Source organism: Pseudogymnoascus verrucosus (genome assembly GCF_001662655.1).
Source record: "Pseudogymnoascus verrucosus strain UAMH 10579 unplaced genomic scaffold scaffold_25, whole genome shotgun sequence".
Lineage (NCBI taxonomy): Eukaryota > Fungi > Ascomycota > Leotiomycetes > Thelebolales > Thelebolaceae > Pseudogymnoascus > Pseudogymnoascus verrucosus.
The window spans coordinates 286,546-306,885 of record NW_017263676.1 but is presented as its reverse complement, the minus strand read 5'-3'; the positions used below and the strand labels follow the sequence as shown (position 1 = coordinate 306,885).

Below are 20,340 nucleotides of genomic sequence, written 5' to 3'. Positions count from 1 at the left end.
CGTTGGGTTTTAGCGTCGCAACTTTCGACCCCTCCCGCTGTCGGAGAGCCCTGCCCAAAATTTATTAACGAAACCTCAACATTGTAATTCTTTCCCTCCTCATTGACTCACCATATTCACCTTCTCAACCTCCGAAATCAACAAAATAGTATAGGGATACCACCGCCCCTATGGATCAATTACCCGATCCGACCATCGACCTCGACTGGTCTGGTTATGTCGGCTCAATCCACGAGCGCTTCCGCGCAGCCGCTGAGTCACACCCAGACCGAACCTGCGTGTTCGAGACGAAGTCATCCACCAGCCCCGAGAGGCGCTTCACCTACCGCCAGATCTACGAGGCCTCGAATATCACCGCGCGCTACCTCCGCGAGGCGGGCGTCACAAATGGCGACGTCGTCATGATCTGGGCCCACCGGTCCGTCGACCTCGTCATTAGTTTGATGGGCACCTTGACCGCTGGAGCGACAATGGCGGTCCTGGACCCGGCATACCCGCCGGCGAGGCAGCAGATTTACCTCGAGGTCTCGCAGCCGCGTGCGCTGATCAAGATTGGTAGCGCGACGGACGAGAATGGACCGCTTGCCCCGGTGGTGCAGAAGTATATCGACGAGCAGCTTAACCTCAAGACTGTGGTTCCTGATCTGCGTCTTCTTGACGATGGAACTCTGTCTGGAGGTGAAGTCGACGGCAAGGATGTATTCCATAACGTTAGAGAGCATGCGTCGACGCCGCCTGATGTGATCGTGGGCCCGGATTCGAACCCGACACTATCATTTACCTCGGGAAGCGAAGGCCGCCCCAAGGGCGTCCTTGGTCGCCATTACAGTTTGACTAGATACTTTGGCTGGATGGCGGAGCGCTTCCAGCTTTCATCGGAGAGCAAGTTTACTCTGCTTTCTGGTTTGGCTCACGACCCGATTCAGCGCGATATCTTCACACCGCTATTCCTGGGTGCACAATTGCTGGTCCCGTCAAGGGAAGATATCCAGCACGAGAAGCTCGCCGAGTGGATGCGCGAACACAAGCCTACGGTTACTCATCTCACCCCAGCCATGGGTCAGATTCTAGTTGGAGGTGCAACGGCAGAGTTCCCGTCCTTGGAGCGTGTCTTCTTCGTTGGTGATGTGTTGACGATCAGGGACTGCCGCGCCCTCAGACGACTTGCTATTAATGCCAACATCATCAACATGTATGGAACCACCGAGACCCAGAGAGCAGTCAGCTACTATGAACTTCCGAGTCGCGCGAAGGATGCGGATTGCTTAGAGAAGCTCAAGGATACTGTCCCAGCTGGAAAAGGCATGGAGAATGTCCAGCTCCTGGTTGTGAACAGGGAAGACCGAAATAAGCTTTGTGGGGTTGGCGAGGTTGGTGAGCTATACGTCCGCGCGGCCGGTCTGGCCGAAGGCTATTTGGGGGATCCAGCTCTGAATGAGACGAGGTTCTTGATGAACTGGTTCGTTGACAACGAGAAGTGGGTGGAGGAGGACAAGAAAATAAGCAAGGATGAGCCGTGGAGGCAATATTACAAGGGGCCTAGAGATAGGCTTTACCGCACAGGTGATCTCGGACGGTACATGGAGTCGGGTGATGTTGAGTGTACAGGTCGTGCAGATGACCAGGTCAAGATTCGTGGCTTCCGTATTGAGCTGAACGATATCGACAGCAACTTGAGCCAGAACGCCTTGATCCGGGATTGCAAGACGCTTGTTCGAAGGGATCGTAACGAAGAGCCAACACTGGTCAGCTATATCGTGCCAGAGTTGGCAGAGTGGCGCCGTTGGTTAGCTGCATCAGGAGTGGAGGATATCGAAGACGAAGGAACTGAGATGGGAACCGTGATTGTCTACGCCAAGAAGTTCAGGAGAATGACGACCGAAGTGTGGGACCATTTGAAGGCTCGCCTGCCGGCATACGCAGTCCCTACGATTTACATCGTTCTCAACAAGCTTCCGTTGAACCCGAACGGCAAGGTTGATAAGCCGAACCTTCCGTTCCCCGATGTGGCAGAGCGCACTGAAGACGCGTCTGAGGAGGACTTGAAGAACTGGGAGTCTCTTACAGAGACTGAACGGACAGTAGCCCAGAAATGGGCTGATCTCATTCGCGGTTTCAACCCGAAGACGATCAGACGCGACAATGGCTTCTTCGACCTGGGCGGACACAGTCTTCTCGCACAGCAGTTCTTGTTGAACGTCCGAAAGGAGATGGGCGCGGAGGTGTCTATTAACAGTCTCTACAAGTTCCCTACCCTGTCTCAGTTCAGTGCCGAGGTGGACAAGAAGATTGAAGAGGCTCGCAGCGGCAAAGTCGCAGCGGCCGAAGAGACCGACCTTGCTTACTCTAGGTCCCTGGAGGAGCTGATAAACAACTTGCCCGCCAAATTCCAGACCGCAGATCCACAAGCACTTGCTGATTCGGAGAACATTACAGTCTTCCTCACAGGAGCTACTGGTTTCTTGGGCTCCTACCTAGTCAAGGATATTCTCACGCGTACACGCCGCAGCGTCAAGCTCGTCGCACACGTACGAGGTGCTAAGGATTTGGCAGGTGCTCTTGATCGTCTGCAGCGCTCGCTTCGCGGCTACGGCCTGTGGAGGGATGAGTGGGCGTCGAGGCTCAGCTGCGTTGTCGGTGACCTCGCCCAGCCCCAGCTTGGCATTGATGATGCATCCTGGAAGACTCTAGCAGATGAGGTCGATGTCGTTATCCACAACGGTGCCACTGTCCACTGGGTGAAGAGATACCAAGATATGATGGCTGCGAATGTCATCTCGACCGTTGATGCGCTGAGGCTCTGCAACGAAGGCAAGCCCAAGCAGTTCTCCTTCGTCAGCTCCACCAGTGTTCTCGACACGGATACCTACATCAAGCTCTCCGACGATATGACCCGCACAGGCCAAGGGGCCATACTTGAGTCCGATGACATGATGGGCAGCAAGACTGGCCTGGGCACCGGATACGGACAAACGAAGTGGGTGTCTGAGCAGCTTGTCCGCGAGGCAGGAAAGCGCGGTCTTTCCGGCTCTGTTGTCCGCCCAGGTTACATCCTGGGTGACTCCGAGACTGGTGTCTGCAACATCGATGATTTCCTGGTGCGTATGCTCAAGGGCTGCATTCAGCTGTCCGCACGTCCTCACATCATCAACACCGTCAACGCCGTGCCCGTCAACCACGTCGCGCGCGTCGTCGTTGCTGCCGCATTCAACCCCGTACCAAACGGCGTCCACGTCGTCCATGTCACGGCTCACCCCCGCCTACGCATGAGCGAGTACCTCTCCATCCTCGAGTACTACGGCTACAAGACCCCCGAGGTCAGCTACGCGGAATGGAAGTCGGAGCTCGAGAAGTTCGTGTCCGCCGGCACGCTGGAGAAGGATCTCGAGCAACACGCGCTAATGCCGCTGTACCATTTCTGCATGGATGACCTGCCAGCCACGACTAGGGCGCCGGAGCTGGACGATCGGAATGCAGTTGCTGTGCTGAAGGCTGACGCGGACCGCTGGACTGGTGTGGATGAGGGTGTTGGATATGGTATCGGGAGAGAGGATATTGGACGGTTCTTGAGGTATTTGGCTATGATTAAGTTTATTAGCGAGCCGTCGGAGAGGGGCAGGCCGTTGCCGGAGATCGGGGTCGATGCCGCGCAGATTGGCGAGATTGGAGGACGTGGTGGAGCGGCTTAGGTGGCTTAGGAGTTGAGCCTGGGGGATGTTTAAAGAGGGAGCGGCTGGGATGGCCAAAAAGTGTACGCGTTGCATTGGGTATTGGTGCGAGATGGAATTCTCGCCGGAAAAATGATCTCATTGAATTAAGATTATGTCCTATACTAGCCTCATGGCAATGAAACAGAATGATTTATATCTAAAGTCTTCGAAAATAATTGTAAACGGAACTAAAAGCCTGGTAAACATATCCAGACAATAAAGCAGACACTGCCTATATTCCCTATAACCAGAAAGGGCGCTTTCGAATCGTCAGGAGACCGGACACAGAGCGAAGCGCCACGTCTTTCAATTTATCTAGATACTTTTTATTCTCCAACGGCTCTTGCTCAGGTTATACGAGCTCGGGAAAGGTTTCCCGAGGTAGAGTCCTTTATTTCGTTAGTATCTCGTCCGACATCGACGAGTTACATCGCTAGAGGATTGCAGTGGAGCTGTTTAATAAATGAAATATGTGCGAGCGCCATTTTACATAGCCAAGGCTAACGTGCAAGCGATGGCGGAAGGCCGCGAGTTTAAACTTGGCTTCTAGTGGTGGGACTCAGTATATGTAAAGTCAGCCATGCATTTCCTTGGAACGCGGCAACCCCGCAACGCGGTAACCCGCAAACCCAAACCCAAATTCAACCCCAACCCCCGCAACCCCGCAGCTCGGACCAACAGTCCACAGGGGCTGCCACCCCTTCTATCCGGACCCCGCACGATCATCTCGGTCTAGACGACGCCGAAGATTGACGATCTCGAGAGGGCTGATGCACCTTCTTTGTCGAAGCGATGCAATTGTCTTTTTTGATTCGTGTAAAATCAGGTCCCTGCCTGCGACCCCCAGGAGATCGCTATGCAGGTCAGGTCGGACAAGGAAATGGCGTGGAGAGCCGCAATATACTATTTTTTATTCAGGGGACGTCGTATAATATAAATAGGAGACATCCACAGTTAAGTTTGCCGTAGCCCTACCCTTCTCAGTTACTTCGCTTCGACAGTAGTTTTGCAAGAACAGCACGCCTTCGAAAATGTGGTCGTCATCCATCCCAACTGTGCTAACCCTGCTACTGGCCGTATCCGGCTCAGTAGCTAACAAAGATAAGGAGCACAGAAAGAGTTGTGTGGTCAAAAGCGGCGGCAGCAATGCTACTGACGATGCGCCGGCAATTCTGAAGGCGTTCAAGAAGTGTGGTCATAAGGGGAGGGTCGTTTTTGAGCCGACCAATTACTACGTCAACTCGGTCATGAACATTGACTGGCTCAAGGATGTTGACGTTGATATCTACGGCACTCTTCTGGTATTTCTTCCCAAGGGGCTTGATACGACCTTGAAGCACCAGATTGCTGACATCTTTCTCACTTAGTGGAGTACTGATATCCAATACTGGCTCAAAAACTCGATGGATGTCGGGTACCAGAACCAGTCTACCGCATTGATAATTGGCGGTGATAATGTTCGCATCAATGGCCATGGGACAGGAACGTTTGATGGTAATGGCGATTACTGGTACCAATGGATCAGACAGCAGCCGAACACTTCCAACTATCCCGGCCGGCCACATGCTGTGACCTTCGGTAACCTCACCAACTCGGTCGTTAAAGGTCTCACATTCCTAAGGAGCCAGATGTGGTATGTAACTAGCCGAATTCTATCCCTAGTGGTGCAATGGGACAAAGAATTGAAAGTGTAGCGTCATTGTACTAACATTATTTGCTCTAGGACTATGTCTATCATCTACTCCCACAATGTCCTGCTTGACAGCATTCTTGTTAACAACACTGGAAACTGGGCACAGAGCTGTGAGTTTGCCTATCAAGAGCAGCTGAAACAATTTACTGACTATATTGCCACACAGCCAACACCGACGGAGCGGATACCATCCGGTCGTCTCACATTACGTTTAACAACTGGACCGTTTACAACGGAGACGACAGTTTGTCGATGAAGGCCAACAGCACCGATATCACCATCAAGAACTGCAAGTTCCACAACGGCTTGGGCATCGCGATGGGAAGCATTGGGCAGTACAATGGCCAATATGAGACCATTGAGAGAGTTACGGCCGAGAACATCGAATACGTCAACACACTTCATGCTGTGAGTTCCAACGACTAATATCTAGACACATGTGGAATGAAACTTCTAACACAACATCATAGTTCTATATCAAGACCTGGACAGCCGACCAGAACGGCTACCCACCTAATGGAGGCGGCGGTGGTCTCGGGTGTAAGTTTCTATACCTTCTTTCTCGGGCCCACGTTCTATTTGGAAAGCACTACTAACGCATCGACCTCCCAGTCGCATCCGGCATGACGCTTAAAAACCTGACCACAACCGGCCTCCGGGGTGCCGCCTTTGCCATCTCGCAGTGTACTCGATTTTCCGGTGCTCCGGGTGTGGGCAACTGCACCAACTCTGAGTTCCAGATCCGAAACGTGGAGATCGACGGCCTCTACGGCGATAGCAAGTCAGCGAGGGTGGCGAGTCTGCAATGCAGCGCCGTGGCGCCCTGCACAAATATCACTATGGTCAATGTTGGGTTGCACCTTACCAGCGGCGCTCCTGCTGCGGAGTACCTGTGCGGCAATGTTGCGAACCCGAGCGGATTTAATTGCACTGGCACACCTTGCGTTGGGGGAAGCGCTACGGGGGAGTGTTAGAAAACTAACATCGGTAGTAAAGCAAAAAGGGGGATAGACGTAGAGATGTGAGTTGTGTACGGTCAATAATTTTAGTAGACATTGTGCTGCCGTTTAAAAAAGCTATAGTCTAACTGCAAATGTGAACGGATCGGATATACCGATCGGATATACCCCGCTTCCCCGTAGGATTCATACTGAAAAGAGACGGTGAAATACTTTCCGGCTAGGAAGGAACTACTAGAAGTCAAAACTAGAAAAGTGATCGCCATTATTTCAGAAGTAATACGAAGCTAATTACGGACAGCATTCGCCCGAGCTAGGTTGAGTGTCAACCAGCACTAATTTAGTCTTTTGAGAATGCTTGTTGCGTCTAATGTAGTGGACAAAAGATAATCCTTGATCTTGGAGTTAGAACAACAGTCTCCTAGGACCTCTTGAGAGTAAGCTTCATCATTAGTGGAAAGAATACAGCACATTTAGCATTGACGTTTTTGCCCCATACAACCCGATGGTGATAACGTGACCACTACCACCTTATTCGCCAAGAGATCCACTTCATTACAGCTTTCCAACCTCCGCATCTTCTGATCCAATCCGCAATTTATTCTTTGCCAATGGCAAACTGCCATTCAATATGCGACCACAGAAACATGCCTGTGACGCCTGTAGTCGTCGGAAGATAAAATGCGATGGCAACAAGCCATGCTCTGCCTGTACGCACTCATCTCTGCAATGTACATACCTTACCAGGCCCCAGCCAAAAGGGCGACAAGGAAGGAGCGCGAATGTTATCTCAGCGCTACGAGCTTCTCAAATTGGGAATATACACGGTAGTATAGCCCAGCGAGATAAAAATGCAGGGCCCCCAAGATCGCCAGAATATCACCGAACGCCGGGTCTGCTATCATCGGACACGATTGATGCATGCAGCAATTTCTTTTTCGCCGATTTCTACTCTACGCTGCCGATTTTGCAACGTGAGATGCTGGACTATTCGGGAGATATTATGAGCACTACCACTGAGACTTATTACCTTATTGTATCATTTTGTGCCTTTATTATTATTCAAACGGGAAGTGTCCATCATACCTCATCAAACCCTGATGGAAGTCTATTACAGTCAGATGTTGGCTACGGACAGGCTTTAATTAATGAAGCACTTGAAGCTCGAAGAAGTGCCAATCCTCTAATACAACCCTCAATTCAGGCTGTAGTAACCTCGTTTCTACTTTATGGGTCATATCGGTCACTTAAGGATCAGAATAAGGCGTGGTTCTTTCTGCGAGAGGCGACGACACTTTATATGGCTGGCATTCCAGAAGGGAATGCTCAGGGCTCTCTAGCTTCAAACCAACTCTTTTGGTTGCTTTTAATCACGGAACGGTACACATGATAGGATCGCTGACGTTTAAACCAGTGCTGATACGTTCAATAGACCTTATTCGATACGCAAACACCGACCACTAACCCTACTTCTATCCTCGTCAAGTCCTGATATAGCAGAGCTCGGCAAAGAGACTGCTGCCTCCGGATTCGTGCATCTCGTCAACCTCTTTCGTCCCTTTGACGAATTATTTCTGGGCCTATGGAATGGTACACTTTCTGCGTGTTCCGTTGACTGGCTCGTGAGCCTTGATGAGCACGTGAGAAACTCTGCCTCGGCGTCTCTTGATATCACGGATATCCAGATGGTGAACCTGCTTGTTACTCAGCAATGGCTGCGGCTAATTGTGTGGCAACTCTCCAACAAACTTGGATTTCTGTCCAGTGTATCGAGTCACGAATCATTAAATTTCCAGTACCCGATCCAAATCGCACGAGATCTCACGATTTCGACTTGCAGACTACCGCAACAGAGCATGGAGATTCACGGGATCGGCCTGGTATAGCCACCTAGCGTTCCTCACAGAATTACAAATAATTAACTGGGCCATTCACAGGTAGAAAAGCTATTCGATGTAGCCTATGTCCTTATCGACGTAATTGCTTATACACCTCCTTCTGCGCCAGAGCCTCCAATATCCGACCTCGGGCCTAAAGACTATTTGACATATATTTTGTCCTTGGTAGCCAAGTTGCGCGGTGGAGAAGATAGGTTTCTGCCTCTCCTCCAAGAAAAGATTTCCCAAGTTCTGCCGAACTTTCTGAATCCCTTAACGTGGTCCTTGCCTTTGGCATCTTTCTTGGAGAATCCAGCTTCGCCGTCCGAAAAATTCAGCCCTGGCGAAGGTGAAGGGTGGACCGGTCACGATATGGAAGACCATTCATTCCGTCAGCCTTCCATGAGCTAATATTTCGGTACAACGATCGTGGGTGCTATAGCAAATTTTGCTGACGAATGTCATGGGCCTATGCCGTCTCTCTATCATACTTATCGTTACTAGCTGCATAAGCTTTCCTCCAAACTTCGGCTGTGGTACACGATAGGCGTCTACGTCAATGCTCATGATGGGATGAAGCCCGACTCCTTTCGAAACAAGTGAACGAAATAACAAAGACAGGTGAACGAAATAACAGAGCACGAGTTTCGCAAGACGAAGATCGCCAGGAGAAAAGAGCATCTCTTTAATACGTCAAGAGAGAATATACTTACTCGATGGAGGACGGGGACTCCATATTTTGAAACGCTACAAACCGACGATTATCGATCGAAGGATTCGCCGTTGTCATCCGACTTATATTCGAACGTCGATAACCTGCACTTTGAGTTGTTCAGGCTTGACGGCCTGTTTCACGGCTTCTTTGGCCCGCAGCACCTTTGCTGATCTACATGGCCGGATCCATATGGCCGCCCCGACCTGTGAGCCGACAACAACTACCCTCCGCCTCAGCACCATCAAAGGCGGTTTAGTCGACATTCGACTTTAATAAACCCCATTTCAAAATTCTTGGAATATTTCCGACATAGGGCGCAGAGACGGTCACAATGGCTGGCAAGGAGAATAACGAAGATGAAGCCACGATAGCGCTCGGCAAAGAGGGGCACAACATGCTATGGAGCTAGGAATACAAAAAATTGTCTTCTAGAATGCTATTAGTTACATCATAATTACTTCGCTGAATCTGCTTGGCAGGTGGGTTCTAAGGGCTGGCAACGGCGCCGTGGCCTATGTAATAATACGGGCATAGTGCCCGCACGTCCAAGGGGAATAACAGTCAATTATAGTTAAATATGGGTCATTATAAATGGAAGTGTACTGATAGTAATAATAATTGTTAATTTTAGTGTTTTTTAGTAATCGCTCCGCCTGTGAAATATGTTGTGCTATATTACAGAATATTGTCCCCCTGTTATTTGATATCTTATGCGGTTGATACAGACTTCTCGAGTGCCGAGGAATGACCAGTATGGAAGGTATCGACCTCCGTCGTCTTGAACTTCCTAGGGGAAACACCATTCTGGAACAGTATATCGATCTCTGCATATGTGCGGCCCTTAGGCTCAGGCAGGCGGAAGAAGACCCATACGACACAGCAGAAGCATGTACAGCCCCAAAAGAAGGCTGTCTTTGCACCCCATGCCCAGGCCGTCGGATTAAGTTGGTAGTTGGTCAGGACATTGATGACGGTGTTGCTGATGTTATAACCGATTCTTGCGAGGACGATGGTTTTGGTCTTCAGCCTAGTAGAAGATATCTCGGAGACGAGGGAGTAGCAGACGGGACCGACTGTAAAATCGTAGATGAATGTGAAGACGAGCAGCATGACGCCAATAGCCCAAGTTGCGGAAGTATTGCTTGAGGGCGCAAGAGAGATGAAGCCAACGATCATTAGAATAACGCATAGAATCGAGACTCCGGTAAGATAAATAGTACGGCGGCCTGCCCGCGAGATGAGGAACCAAGAGAGAAGAGTACCGACGACGCCGAGGGCCTGTTGTCCAAGAGACATATTGAATGACTGAACAGTTGGGAGACCAGCCTGTTTGAGGAAATACGTCGAGTAGCCCATGACATTCGTTCCGCAGAGGGTCTGCACCAGCCAGACGCCACAGACGATTTCAGTGCGGCGGCGATCGACCCCCTTGAAGCAATCCCAGTAACTAGTACCTTCGGACAATGACTTTTCAAGTTCGTTGGTTTGCTCAATCATATCCAGTGTTTCTTCGACGGTGTAATGGGGGTTGCTGGCAGAAGTAAGTCGCTCAAGTGCACGCTTGGCTCCCTCTCGGTTGCCTCTCCTGACTTCCCACCAGGGAGACTCCGGTGCGAGAAAGCATCCAACAAGGAGAGGAACTGGCCACACCCATTGAACTGCGAAAGGGATTTTATAAGCCCATTCATCTGTTCTCTGGAGAGAGGCTCGAAGGACACCAGAAGCGATGAATTGACCCATCACCCAGCATAAGTTGACGTAGGTCGTTAGGTATGGCCGAAGAACAACGGGGCTGACTTCGGACGCATAGGCAGTAGTGAGTGTCTGGAAAACTCCCCATGGAATACCTGATCAAACGTTAGTACTTCGAAGGAACTACTTTCACTGGCTGTTTGCAAGTGGGAAGACTCACCACATAGGATTTCGCCAATCAAAAGGACCTGGACGTTTGGTGCGAAGAAGAGAATAAAAATTGTACAGATCATCATGATGAGCGAGCCGATCATTGTCTTTCGGTACCTATCCAGATGTTAATTACAGGACAAACGATCAGTCCACCGTGGTTATAAAACGTACCCATATCTCTCAGAGACTATTCCATTGATAGCTAAACCCAGCATCTCGCCACAGCGAGCACCGTTTGAGAGACCGCTCTGCCAGGAGGCTGGTACCGCATAACCCTTGCTTCCTAGAACTCCGTATTTCTGGTTGAATAAAGGGCTAGCGTAGAGATTGCTAAGCAGTAGAAGATCATAGCCCTCCATAACGAGTGCAGTTGAGAGAACCATAGACCATCCGATGGCGGTAGGATATAGCTTGATGGCCTCCAGGAGAGTCATGGTCTTTTCCTGAGCCTCAGCATTTTGCGCTCCATATGATGGCTTCAACTCTTCGTGAGCCACATCTCTCTCAGCTTTGTCTTCCATGTTGACGATGTCGGTATGGGCCGGTCCACCCGTAGCCTTGGGGCCATTATCAGAATCCATTGTGAATGAAAGATCTTGATTGTCGATCGCTGCTGTCTAGATCAAATAAAAGAAGAGGATGCCACGCGGTTTATATCCATTTGGGCATGGCTGGCACATGGCAGCACCTGACCGACAATTTTCATAATACGATTATTATAGTCCCTGTCATCGCCATTCCCCGTACTAGAATTACCCCTCAAAACCCCAGATGTTGGATGAGAGCACGGTTGAGATCGACAAACTTTGACGTTTAGTCGCAAATAACGCGAGCTAAACCTAAACTGGAGCGGGACTTATTCGGAGTGGAAGGCTGGCGCAATAAATCGGGTTATGATTCGTCAAAATTTCCCAGTAAGATTTAGGTACAGTGCGGGGTGCGGGGATTTTGTGCGGGGTTGATTCGGAGTTGATTCGGGGCCAACTCGGCGACGGCCAAAGCAACATGAAAGGTAATAATATTGTCTTTTTCGCTCCACTATGTCCTAGAATATGCGAACATAACCTTAAATATTGCCATGTGAGGCCTGCAGCTCGTGAGTAATAATGGGCCCTGCTAATTTACTAAAGCAATCCGGTGCTTTGGGCATCCGTTAAATCCTGTGACCAAGTTCCCTCTCTCCTTCCTTATTGTTTTTACCTCAACTTCTAACGAACAACATACGCTCAATCTCACTCTCTCACAATGCAAATGCCAACTGGCAAATGGTGGAAAGAAGCTGCTGTGTATCAGGTATACCCAGCAAGTTTCAAGGATTCCAACGGAGATGGCTTGGGCGATATTGGGGGCCTCATCTCGAAGATTGACTATCTCCATGACCTAGGTGTCGATGTCGTGTGGCTTTGTCCCATGTTTGATAGCCCACAGCATGATATGGGCTATGATATCTCGAATTACGAAAAAGTCTATGAGCCGTATGGCACTGTTGAAGACATCGATATCCTGGTGAAGGCTTGTCACGATCGTGGCATGCGGTTTATACTCGATCTTGTGGTAAACCATACGTCAGACGAGCACGAGTGGTTCAAAGAATCTCGTTCATCGCGAGATAACCCAAAGCGCGATTGGTATTTCTGGAAGCCAGCTCGATACGATGATGCCGGGAACCGCATACCTCCTACCAACTGGAGGAGTTACTTTGCTGGTAGCACATGTGAGCCTACCATCCAGATCATTCCAGGGTATTTTTGCTGACTTTTTAGGGACTTGGGACGAAACAACGCAAGAATATTATCTCCACCTCTATGCTACACAGCAACCAGATTTGAATTGGAACTGCGAAGCAGCGCGCAATGCAATTTATGATAGCGCCATGAGATTTTGGTTAGACAGAGGGGTGGACGGATTTCGAGTCGATACTGTCAACAAGTACAGCAAACCCCTAGAGTTCCACGACGCTATCATCACCGACCCCAACCACTATGAGCAGCCTGCAGCATACATGTTTTGCAACGGCCCAAGGATACACGAGTTTGTGAAAGAGATGCACGATAAGGTCATCAGTCAATACGACTGCATGACTGTCGGCGAATTATCACTCACTCCGGATCCCGATCACGTATTGCGATACGTCTCAGCCAGCGCTAAACAGCTAGACATGGTCTTCCACATTGATACAGGGAATATGGACCACGGAGGTCCCAAGGACAAATATGATCACCGACCTTTCATCCTCCCAGAGCTCAAAGCCGCTATAACCAAATGGCAGAAATTTATCGAAGGCACCGACGGCTGGACAACCGCCTTCCTCGAAAACCACGATAATGGGCGCTCAATTGACCGTTATGCCTCAAGCGAGCCCGAGTTCCGCGAGATCTCCGCAAAGATGCTCGCTATAATGATGACCACGATGACTGGTACAATATTCATTTACCAAGGCCAGGAAATTGGCATGATCAACGCCCCTAAGGAGTGGCCCATCGAAGAATACAAAGATATTGAGGCACTGAACTACTACAATGAAGCTCGCGCTCTTTCAATCTCCGGCGAAGACCCCTCCCGCCTTCCTATCGTAACTCGTGGCCTTCAGATCCTCGGCCGTGATCACGGCCGCATGCCTATGCAGTGGGACTCCACGGCACATTCTGGCTTCACAACCGGTGACAAGCCGTGGATGCGTGTCCACGACCTATACCCTGAAATCAACGTTGCGAAGCAGGTCCCAGACGAGAAGAGCGTGTTGTCGTTTTGGAAACGCATGCTACGTCTTCGCAAGGAGTATCGAGACCTACTTGTATATGGGATTTTTGACCTGCTGGACCCAGGAAATGAAAAGACGTTTGTATACACGAAGACGGGAGAAAGGAGGGCGGCGCTGGTCGCATTGAATTTTGATCAGGGGGTTCAGGACTTTGAGGTGAGCACGGACAAGGAGTGGAAGCTTGTCCTGAGTAATTACGATGCACCAGTGGCGGGGAAGTTGGCGCCCTTTGAGGGGAGAGTGTATATGAGTGCGAATTAGAAACGATGGACGTCTGTTATATTGGGAGTACCTTAGCAACTTATAGACCTGAATTATTTTCCTTCATAGAAACAGAAGAGACCCTGGGCGTTTGGATGACCCAGTCCCACCCTATTGCAGCGCTTGGCCCAGTTTGAGTGCTTTGTGCTGCCAGTGACTGTGCGGGACTTTCTTATCAATCGGGGGATCTGGTTCCTCAGCGTGAGCCATGTCAAGAGTATTGACATCGTCAGCGAAGACAAAGTCAGGTTATGTAGTAAGTCCTAGGTAGGATAGGTGGTGCACGTGAAAAGGCGCATAATATCACGTGTTATGGACAGGGATGTAAGTCAAAGGCGCGTGACTTCGCGACTTGTCCGACACAAATTGAGCGGGGATGGCGCGCGTCAGAAACCACTTTACGCGTCGACGACATCAGCATTTTTTGATATCAGCAACATTTTTAGCCGGATTAAATCTCGTAGCTTGGCGATTTATCTGATCCGTTGTCTTTGAACGATTGATTCTTCCCTTTGCGTATTAAGTTCGAGAGCACGACAGATTAGATTGTGGAGCGCGTGTTACGTGTCTGACAATACCAGCACTCACTTGCTTTGGAGCGCGAAAAGTTAAGCTTTGAAAGGAGGCCCGTGGGTGATATGAGAAGTGATTTATCGATCGAAGAAGGCTTCAGAAACCAGGGGCTGAACTACGCGCTTACGAATGAATCCTCGATAAAAACGTTCGACTAAGTTTGGAATAGTTGCACCAAGGATAGCCCATTCCAGCACTAAACGCGGTGCATATGATATAAGAATACATCCAAACTTGTGAGGGTTGTTAATTTCTAGCGGCATAAAGCATTTGCATGCCAGAGCCTAGCCATGGCCCTAAAGTCGACGGAAGATGACTCAATGGAGTCTCGGACACCTACAACAGCGCCGTCATCCCCACCCGACCTCGGAGTGGAAGAACCGCCAGCAACCAGCAACCTTCTCAATGACGAGCAGCTAAAACAGATTGGTGCCGAAGAAAAGAAGGCCCATTTGCAGAACAAACGAACAGAGCTTGCCCGCCAGAAACGACTGGCGGCAAAGAAAAGTCGTGTTCTGGGCAAGGAAGCCGCGGAGGCCAAAGCACGCGAATTAGATGAATTGTTGGCCAAGAGTGCGGCGTTTTCGAATATTCTCACGAAGAAGACGCAAGTCCTCGGTCGAGTCGGGAGCGGCTTCGATGGGAAAGCACTCGGCGAGCATGACTTGGAAATGGCCCAGCAGCCGAAGATCATGAGCGGCGGTACGATGCGCGATTACCAGCTCGAAGGTTTGACATGGATGTATGAGATTTGTGCGCAGGGCATGAGTGGCATCCTGGCTGATGAGATGGGTCTGGGCAAGACGATCCAGACGATATCGCTTATTGCGCTGCTGCGAGAAAAAGAGAAATATCTTGGTCCCCATCTCATTGTTGCGCCGCTTAGCACGTTATCGAATTGGGTAGAGGAGTTCCAGAAATGGACGCCAACTGTCCCGGTCTTGCTGTATCATGGCGACCCAGCGAAACGAGAGGAGTTAAGGACAACAAAGATCACCAAACATCTGGAGAATGGCAGGCCTACGTCAAAGTTTCCGGTTGTGTGTACGAGTTATGATATTATATTGAGAGATAAGAATTACTTGTCGCATATCAACTGGGAGTTTATCATCATTGACGAGGGGCATCGATTGAAGAACTTCAACAGCCAGCTATTCCAGGAGTTAAGGAAGTTTACGTCAGCTACTAGGTTGCTGATTTCCGGGACACCCCTACAGAATAACCTTAAAGAGCTCTGGTCCTTGCTCAACTTTCTCCTCCCAACCGTGTTTGTGGATTGGGAAGCATTCGAATCATGGTTTGACTTCAGTGATTTACAGGACGAGGAGGGGACAGAAGAGTTCATTGCCGATCAAAAGAAACAGGAGCTTGTCAAAAAGATTCATCTGGTTCTGCAACCTCTCTTGCTGCGCCGTATCAAAGCTGATGTGGAGCATATGCTTCCCAGGAAGCGCGAATACGTTTTATACGCACCAATGACGGAACAGCAGACCGAGTTGTATGATATTCTATCAGATAAAAGTCAAGATGCCAGAAAATATCTGGAAAACAAGGTCGTTGAACGGATTACGGGAGCGAGAAACGCATCGAAGGGGTCTGCGAAAACCAAAACTAAAGCCACGAGATCAACAGCACCAGCGAAAGTCGAATCTGACAGTGAGGAAGAGGTTCCCCTTAGCATCTCCATCCGCACTCGCAAGGCAAAGGCAGAACTCGAGCAAAAACCTGCCACACGCCTAAACGCGTTTGAGATGATGATGGTTGGTAAGAAAAAGGCGCTACCACCACGAACCCCATCGAAAGCCAGTCTCAAGCGCAAGACCTCGGACGATAGTATTGCGTCTTCTGCCAAAAGCGTAAAATCGAGCCGCCAATCAACACCAGCCACAGCCTCCAAGTCAAAACCCAAGCGCAAATCCTACAAGGAAGCAGATGCCTCTGATGAGGATAAACTGAGCGACGACGAATTCGAGGCCAAATTGGCTGAGGAGCTGGCAGAAGCTGACATAGCAAGCTCCTCCGACTCCGATGACGAATCCCACGAGCTCGCCAAAACTCTCGAGATGGCAAAGCGCGAGATTGCTACGAAGAAACTGGGCAATCCGCTGATGCAGCTGCGCCTCGTATGCAACTCACCCCACAACTTCTACAACCCCTGGTCTGCAGACTCCAAGATGCCTATAGACGAAACACTCGTCTCCTCGAGCGGGAAAATGCTCCTTCTCGACCGGCTACTTAATTCTCTATTCGCTGCAAACCATAAAGTCCTGATTTTCAGCCAGTTCAAGACCCAGCTCGACATCCTCGAGGACTATGCGCGGGACCTGCGCAGTTGGAATGTATGCCGCATCGATGGTGGCGTAGCACAAGATGACCGACGCCAGCAGATCAAAGACTTCAACGAAGATCCCGAACATCGGCTATTTCTGCTCAGCACGCGCGCTGGTGGACAGGGCATCAACCTCGCGAGCGCGGATACAGTCGTGCTATTCGATAGTGACTGGAATCCACAGCAGGATCTGCAAGCTATTGACCGCGCGCATCGGATTGGGCAGACGCGGCCGGTCGTCGTGTTCCGACTTGCGACGAAGGGAACGGTGGAGGAAGAGCTACTGATGAGTGCAGATGCAAAGAGGAGGCTTGAGAAGCTCGTTATTAAGAAGGGGGGATTCAGGACTATGGGGCAGAAGATGGATAATAAGGAGGATTTGGATGCGGCGGAGTTGAGGAAACTGCTGCTGAGGGATGGACAGGTATATACATATAAGGGGGGCGATGAGATTCTGAGCGATGCGGATTTAGGGATCTTGTGCGATAGGAGCGAGGATGCTTATATAAGGGCGGAGCAGGGGCTTGGGAATGCAGAGGGCTTCAAGATCGTGGAGACGAAGGATGGTGGGCTGTTGGTCGCGGGGGAGATGAAGTGATGTAAATGAAGCTGTTGGTAATGTGGGGCGTATATGAATTTAAGAAGAATTGTAGCTATTTTTGATCGCCGTGAGGCAGAAGAGGTGCGTTGCCAGCGGGGAGCTTCGACGGTGGAGTTGAACCACCCTTCGGCCACTCTTCAGGGTTGGGTTGTGGCGTGTCAGATAGGTTTTGAGGCCTAATGAATCACCATTTAGATTCCAGTCATATTAGGACTTTATTAATTGTAGGGGTTGCTTGGATCGTCGTTGGTGTCTAGGGCGTGCGCGATTAGTCCATCGTCGTAGGCGATGGGATCTCTCACAGTGTTGTAGGCATGTAGGGCCCCGAACGATTCTGATAATGCGAGGGTCTTCCCCTCATAGCGAAGTGAAGACTGTAATATTGTATATATGATTGCTGTAGAGTTCGTTTGTGCTTATAAATATATATATATCTCCGAAGTGAAGACTGTAATATTGTATATATGACTGCTGTAGAGTTCGTTTGTGCTTTTAAAAAAAATATATCTCCGAATTGGAGACTGCTCATTGTGCATCAGCCGTGAATCGAACACGGGGCCCATCGATGGCAACGATGGATTTTACCACTAAACCACTGATGCTTGTAAAAGTGTATCTGTCTGAGCATGAGCTCAGAGAGGCAATTCTCTCTGACGGGGAGTCGAACCCCGGTCTCCCGCGCTTTGTTATATGACAAGCGGAAATCATGACCGTTAGACCATCAAAGATGATTATTGTATATGGATTTAATTCGAGGGCCAATGTAGAAGAAACTGAGGTAGCAAATGATTATAAAAAGTAAATCCATTAATCACTCAGTGTGCTCATTTTATACTATCGCTTAAAATGGAGAAGGAGAAGGCAACACCGCTTGATGGCCTGTCGTATGAGGTGTGTTGTTGGCGCTGTTAAAATATAGATAGAACAAATACAGAACAAACATCGTATATTTTTTACGATAGGCTGACTATCTTATATAAGGCAGGAAATCTGTTCGTATGGGAGTCTAAACGACATATCTCGTATGAGATTCGTTTCTGCCCAACTCCGTGCGATATGCGCCAATGATCGCTGGATGTCCTCGAGGTGCTAGAGCTCAGGAAGTAGCTTGCGATAACTCCAAAACGAAAGCCAAGGGAAATGCTGTCACCGGGTGAGAAATGCTGTCGCTGTTGTGCTGTCACCGCCTCGGCCTTCTGGATCCTATCTCCTTGATGTTGCTGGCTCGCCCAAGATTGTTCGTCCTGGATTTCGCGGCCTTCGCATTGGGTTGGACCATATAGGTGTCGAAATACACCCGAGTTTGCTTATAGTGGTAGGTCGTAAACTGCTTTTGTTCTTTATAAATAGCCTGGGCTTCGAGTTGTTCCACAGAAAGCTTAAAATCGCCAAGGATCCCCCCTTGTCCAAGGCGGAGCAAGGGATGCTCTTGTCACACTCGAGGGAATGCGGGTTTGGAAACCCATGTAATTTCACCATGCCATGCCTACCCTACTATAATACAGTTTACATCTGCGTATAAAGCATCTCTTTCAGCGCATGAGCGTGGCTTCATAATATAATATTGTCTATCAACGCGTTGGCCCTTATGTATCCACCACTGGCCCCTCTATTCCTATACTCTAAACTCCAGTCATTTTGAGATGATCATAATGTACAGTACGGCATTGGGCCATCCCTTTCGTAAGCTGAGAGGGGTCTAACATATCATACAGCGTGTAGTAAGTCATTCCTACTTCTTATCCTTATCTTCCTCCTTCACTTCATCTTTCTGATTCTCTTTATCCTTGGCCTCCTGCTTTGTTCGAATGTCATTCCGAACCTGCCATATCGCCCTTTCGATCTCGGCGTGCAGCTCTGGCATCTCGAGCGCGTTGGCGATGAGGGTGCTATCACCCTCTTGAAGCAGCATTACTTCGTGCGGTAATTGGTCTTTTAGGAGGGGTGCTGAGGAATCTGCTGATTTGGGCGGCTTGTTTCCGAGAGAAATACTGCCACGCGTGGCTCTCATGATGCCAGGCGCGTACAAGGTATCCAAGATTGGCGAGACCGTGGGTGCGATGAGTTCTTTGCTGATGAGAAATTGAATGTGTTTCGAGCCGGATAGGGCGCGCCAATGCGACCATGCTCTATAGACAAGATAGAAGAATGGCAGGTTGGGTATACTGTTGAATGTTAGCAGATATTCCAGTAGTCCGGGAGAGATTGACTTACACTGGGAGAAGAGCTACCGGCGCAGTTATAGGCATTCCAACAAAACAGTAGACCAGCCTTGACTTGTGCAGAGACTCCCTCTCTGTCCCGAGCCTCCGGAGCAGCTCGCTAACCTCATTCATAGGAATGACTCCTGATGGGAAGGAAACCTCGACAGTCGCCTGCCCCGCCTCCAGCTCTTCTGCCCTCCGGCGCGCTGACAACGGCGGTATCGACTTCAAGCCCCATTCTTCGTATGGTATCTTTTTGAGCGCGGTGTTTCCCCAGTCAACGACCTTCTTGCGCCACCCTGAGTCTTTCGTCTCCCAGTCTGCCCATAATTTCGCAGCTCTGGTTGTCCCTCGGTCGATAAAGGTGGGGTGGTCGGAGATGCTCACGTTCAGGCGCCTGCAGTATAACAACGTCCGTCGGTTCGAGATAGGGAGCAAGTAGAGGCGCATCGCGAACCAGAGGTTCGATCGCGTTGTGATGGGTTTTGTGAAGGCGCAGGTTTTGAGGTCGACTTAGACTGCGCGTTATCGCACCGGCGACCTGTTCGGCTTGTGTGGTGTCGCGAGGGTATCGATGAACTTCTCAACGTATCATATAGTCAACATTGTCGCGGTATTCTAAACGTGCTGCAAAGAAGAGTTATATGTTGATGGAAGTGGGAACAGTCCAATGTCTGACCCTGGGAGCATTTTGCCTTCCATCCCAAATTGCTGGGGTGGGTCAGTGACGGCATCGCCCAAAGTTAAAAATG

The 20,340-nt window shown here is 49.8% G+C and overlaps 6 protein-coding genes and 2 non-coding genes across 8 annotated transcripts; 4 read left to right on the top strand and 4 right to left on the bottom strand.

Moving 5' to 3' along the window:
- Positions 1-170: 170 nt before the first annotated feature.
- Positions 171-3,689, top strand: LYS2 (putative NRPS-like protein biosynthetic cluster; the record flags this gene model as incomplete). Its single annotated transcript, XM_018276358.1, has 1 exon — positions 171-3,689. The coding sequence occupies one exon, from the start codon at positions 171-173 to the stop codon at positions 3,687-3,689; it is 3,519 nt and encodes a 1,172-aa protein (XP_018129867.1).
- Positions 3,690-4,741: 1,052 nt separating this feature from the next.
- Positions 4,742-8,650, top strand: VE01_06920 (uncharacterized protein; the record flags this gene model as incomplete). Its single annotated transcript, XM_018276357.1, has 8 exons — positions 4,742-5,011; positions 5,078-5,343; positions 5,434-5,513; positions 5,570-5,811; positions 5,874-5,943; positions 6,016-6,372; positions 7,860-8,242; positions 8,300-8,650. 8 exons carry the CDS (start codon positions 4,742-4,744, stop codon positions 8,648-8,650), a joined length of 2,019 nt encoding a protein of 672 aa, XP_018129866.1.
- A 934-nt stretch (positions 8,651-9,584) lies between these two features.
- Positions 9,585-11,828, bottom strand: VE01_06919 (uncharacterized protein). Its single transcript, XM_018276356.2, has 3 exons — positions 11,031-11,828; positions 10,867-10,973; positions 9,585-10,801 (listed from the first exon to the last, which is right to left on the bottom strand). Exons 1-3 carry the CDS (start codon positions 11,438-11,440, stop codon positions 9,663-9,665), a joined length of 1,656 nt encoding a protein of 551 aa, XP_018129887.1. The 5' UTR covers positions 11,441-11,828; the 3' UTR covers positions 9,585-9,662.
- Positions 11,829-11,832: 4 nt separating this feature from the next.
- Positions 11,833-13,959, top strand: MAL12 (alpha-glucosidase mal12). The gene is made up of 3 exons (XM_018276355.2): positions 11,833-11,939; positions 11,990-12,573; positions 12,623-13,959. The coding sequence occupies exons 2-3, from the start codon at positions 12,105-12,107 to the stop codon at positions 13,879-13,881; spliced, it is 1,728 nt and encodes a 575-aa protein (XP_018129921.1). The 5' UTR covers positions 11,833-11,939; positions 11,990-12,104; the 3' UTR covers positions 13,882-13,959.
- Positions 13,960-14,254: 295 nt separating this feature from the next.
- Positions 14,255-17,612, top strand: VE01_06917 (uncharacterized protein). Its single transcript, XM_018276354.2, has one exon. The coding sequence runs from the start codon at positions 14,745-14,747 to the stop codon at positions 17,379-17,381; it is 2,637 nt and encodes an 878-aa protein (XP_018129920.1). The 5' UTR covers positions 14,255-14,744; the 3' UTR covers positions 17,382-17,612.
- Positions 17,613-17,915: 303 nt separating this feature from the next.
- VE01_06916 lies at positions 17,916-17,987 on the bottom strand (the record flags this gene model as incomplete). Its single annotated transcript has 1 exon — positions 17,916-17,987. It is a non-coding gene; the product is annotated as a tRNA-Gly (tRNA).
- A 43-nt stretch (positions 17,988-18,030) lies between these two features.
- Positions 18,031-18,113, bottom strand: VE01_06915 (the record flags this gene model as incomplete). The annotated part of the gene is made up of 1 exon: positions 18,031-18,113. It is a non-coding gene; the product is annotated as a tRNA-Asp (tRNA).
- An 816-nt stretch (positions 18,114-18,929) lies between these two features.
- On the bottom strand, positions 18,930-20,297 carry VE01_06914 (uncharacterized protein). The gene is made up of 2 exons (XM_018276353.2): positions 19,599-20,297; positions 18,930-19,549 (listed from the first exon to the last, which is right to left on the bottom strand). The coding sequence occupies exons 1-2, from the start codon at positions 20,036-20,038 to the stop codon at positions 19,117-19,119; spliced, it is 873 nt and encodes a 290-aa protein (XP_018129919.1). The 5' UTR covers positions 20,039-20,297; the 3' UTR covers positions 18,930-19,116.
- Between the last annotated feature and the right edge of the window lie 43 nt (positions 20,298-20,340).

What these genes read in the sequence shown, in the direction of transcription:
- VE01_06914 (XM_018276353.2), bottom strand. Translation starts at nt 20,038, where the DNA reads ATGCGCCTCTACTTGCTCCCTATCTCGAACCGACGGACGTTGTTATAC. An exon ending in CCGGTAGCTCTTCTCCCAGT is followed by an intron (nt 19,550 to 19,598) that starts GTAAGTCAATCT and finishes AACATTCAACAG; the next exon opens with TATACCCAACCTGCCATTCT.
- VE01_06919 (XM_018276356.2), bottom strand. Translation starts at nt 11,440, where the DNA reads ATGGATTCTGATAATGGCCCCAAGGCTACGGGTGGACCGGCCCATACC. An exon ending in ATAGTCTCTGAGAGATATGG is followed by an intron (nt 10,974 to 11,030) that starts GTACGTTTTATA and finishes ACATCTGGATAG; the next exon opens with GTACCGAAAGACAATGATCG. An exon ending in GATTGGCGAAATCCTATGTG is followed by an intron (nt 10,802 to 10,866) that starts GTGAGTCTTCCC and finishes ACGTTTGATCAG; the next exon opens with GTATTCCATGGGGAGTTTTC.
- MAL12 (XM_018276355.2), top strand. Translation starts at nt 12,105, where the DNA reads ATGCAAATGCCAACTGGCAAATGGTGGAAAGAAGCTGCTGTGTATCAG. An exon ending in TTACTTTGCTGGTAGCACAT is followed by an intron (nt 12,574 to 12,622) that starts GTGAGCCTACCA and finishes CTGACTTTTTAG; the next exon opens with GGACTTGGGACGAAACAACG.
- VE01_06917 (XM_018276354.2), top strand. Translation starts at nt 14,745, where the DNA reads ATGGCCCTAAAGTCGACGGAAGATGACTCAATGGAGTCTCGGACACCT.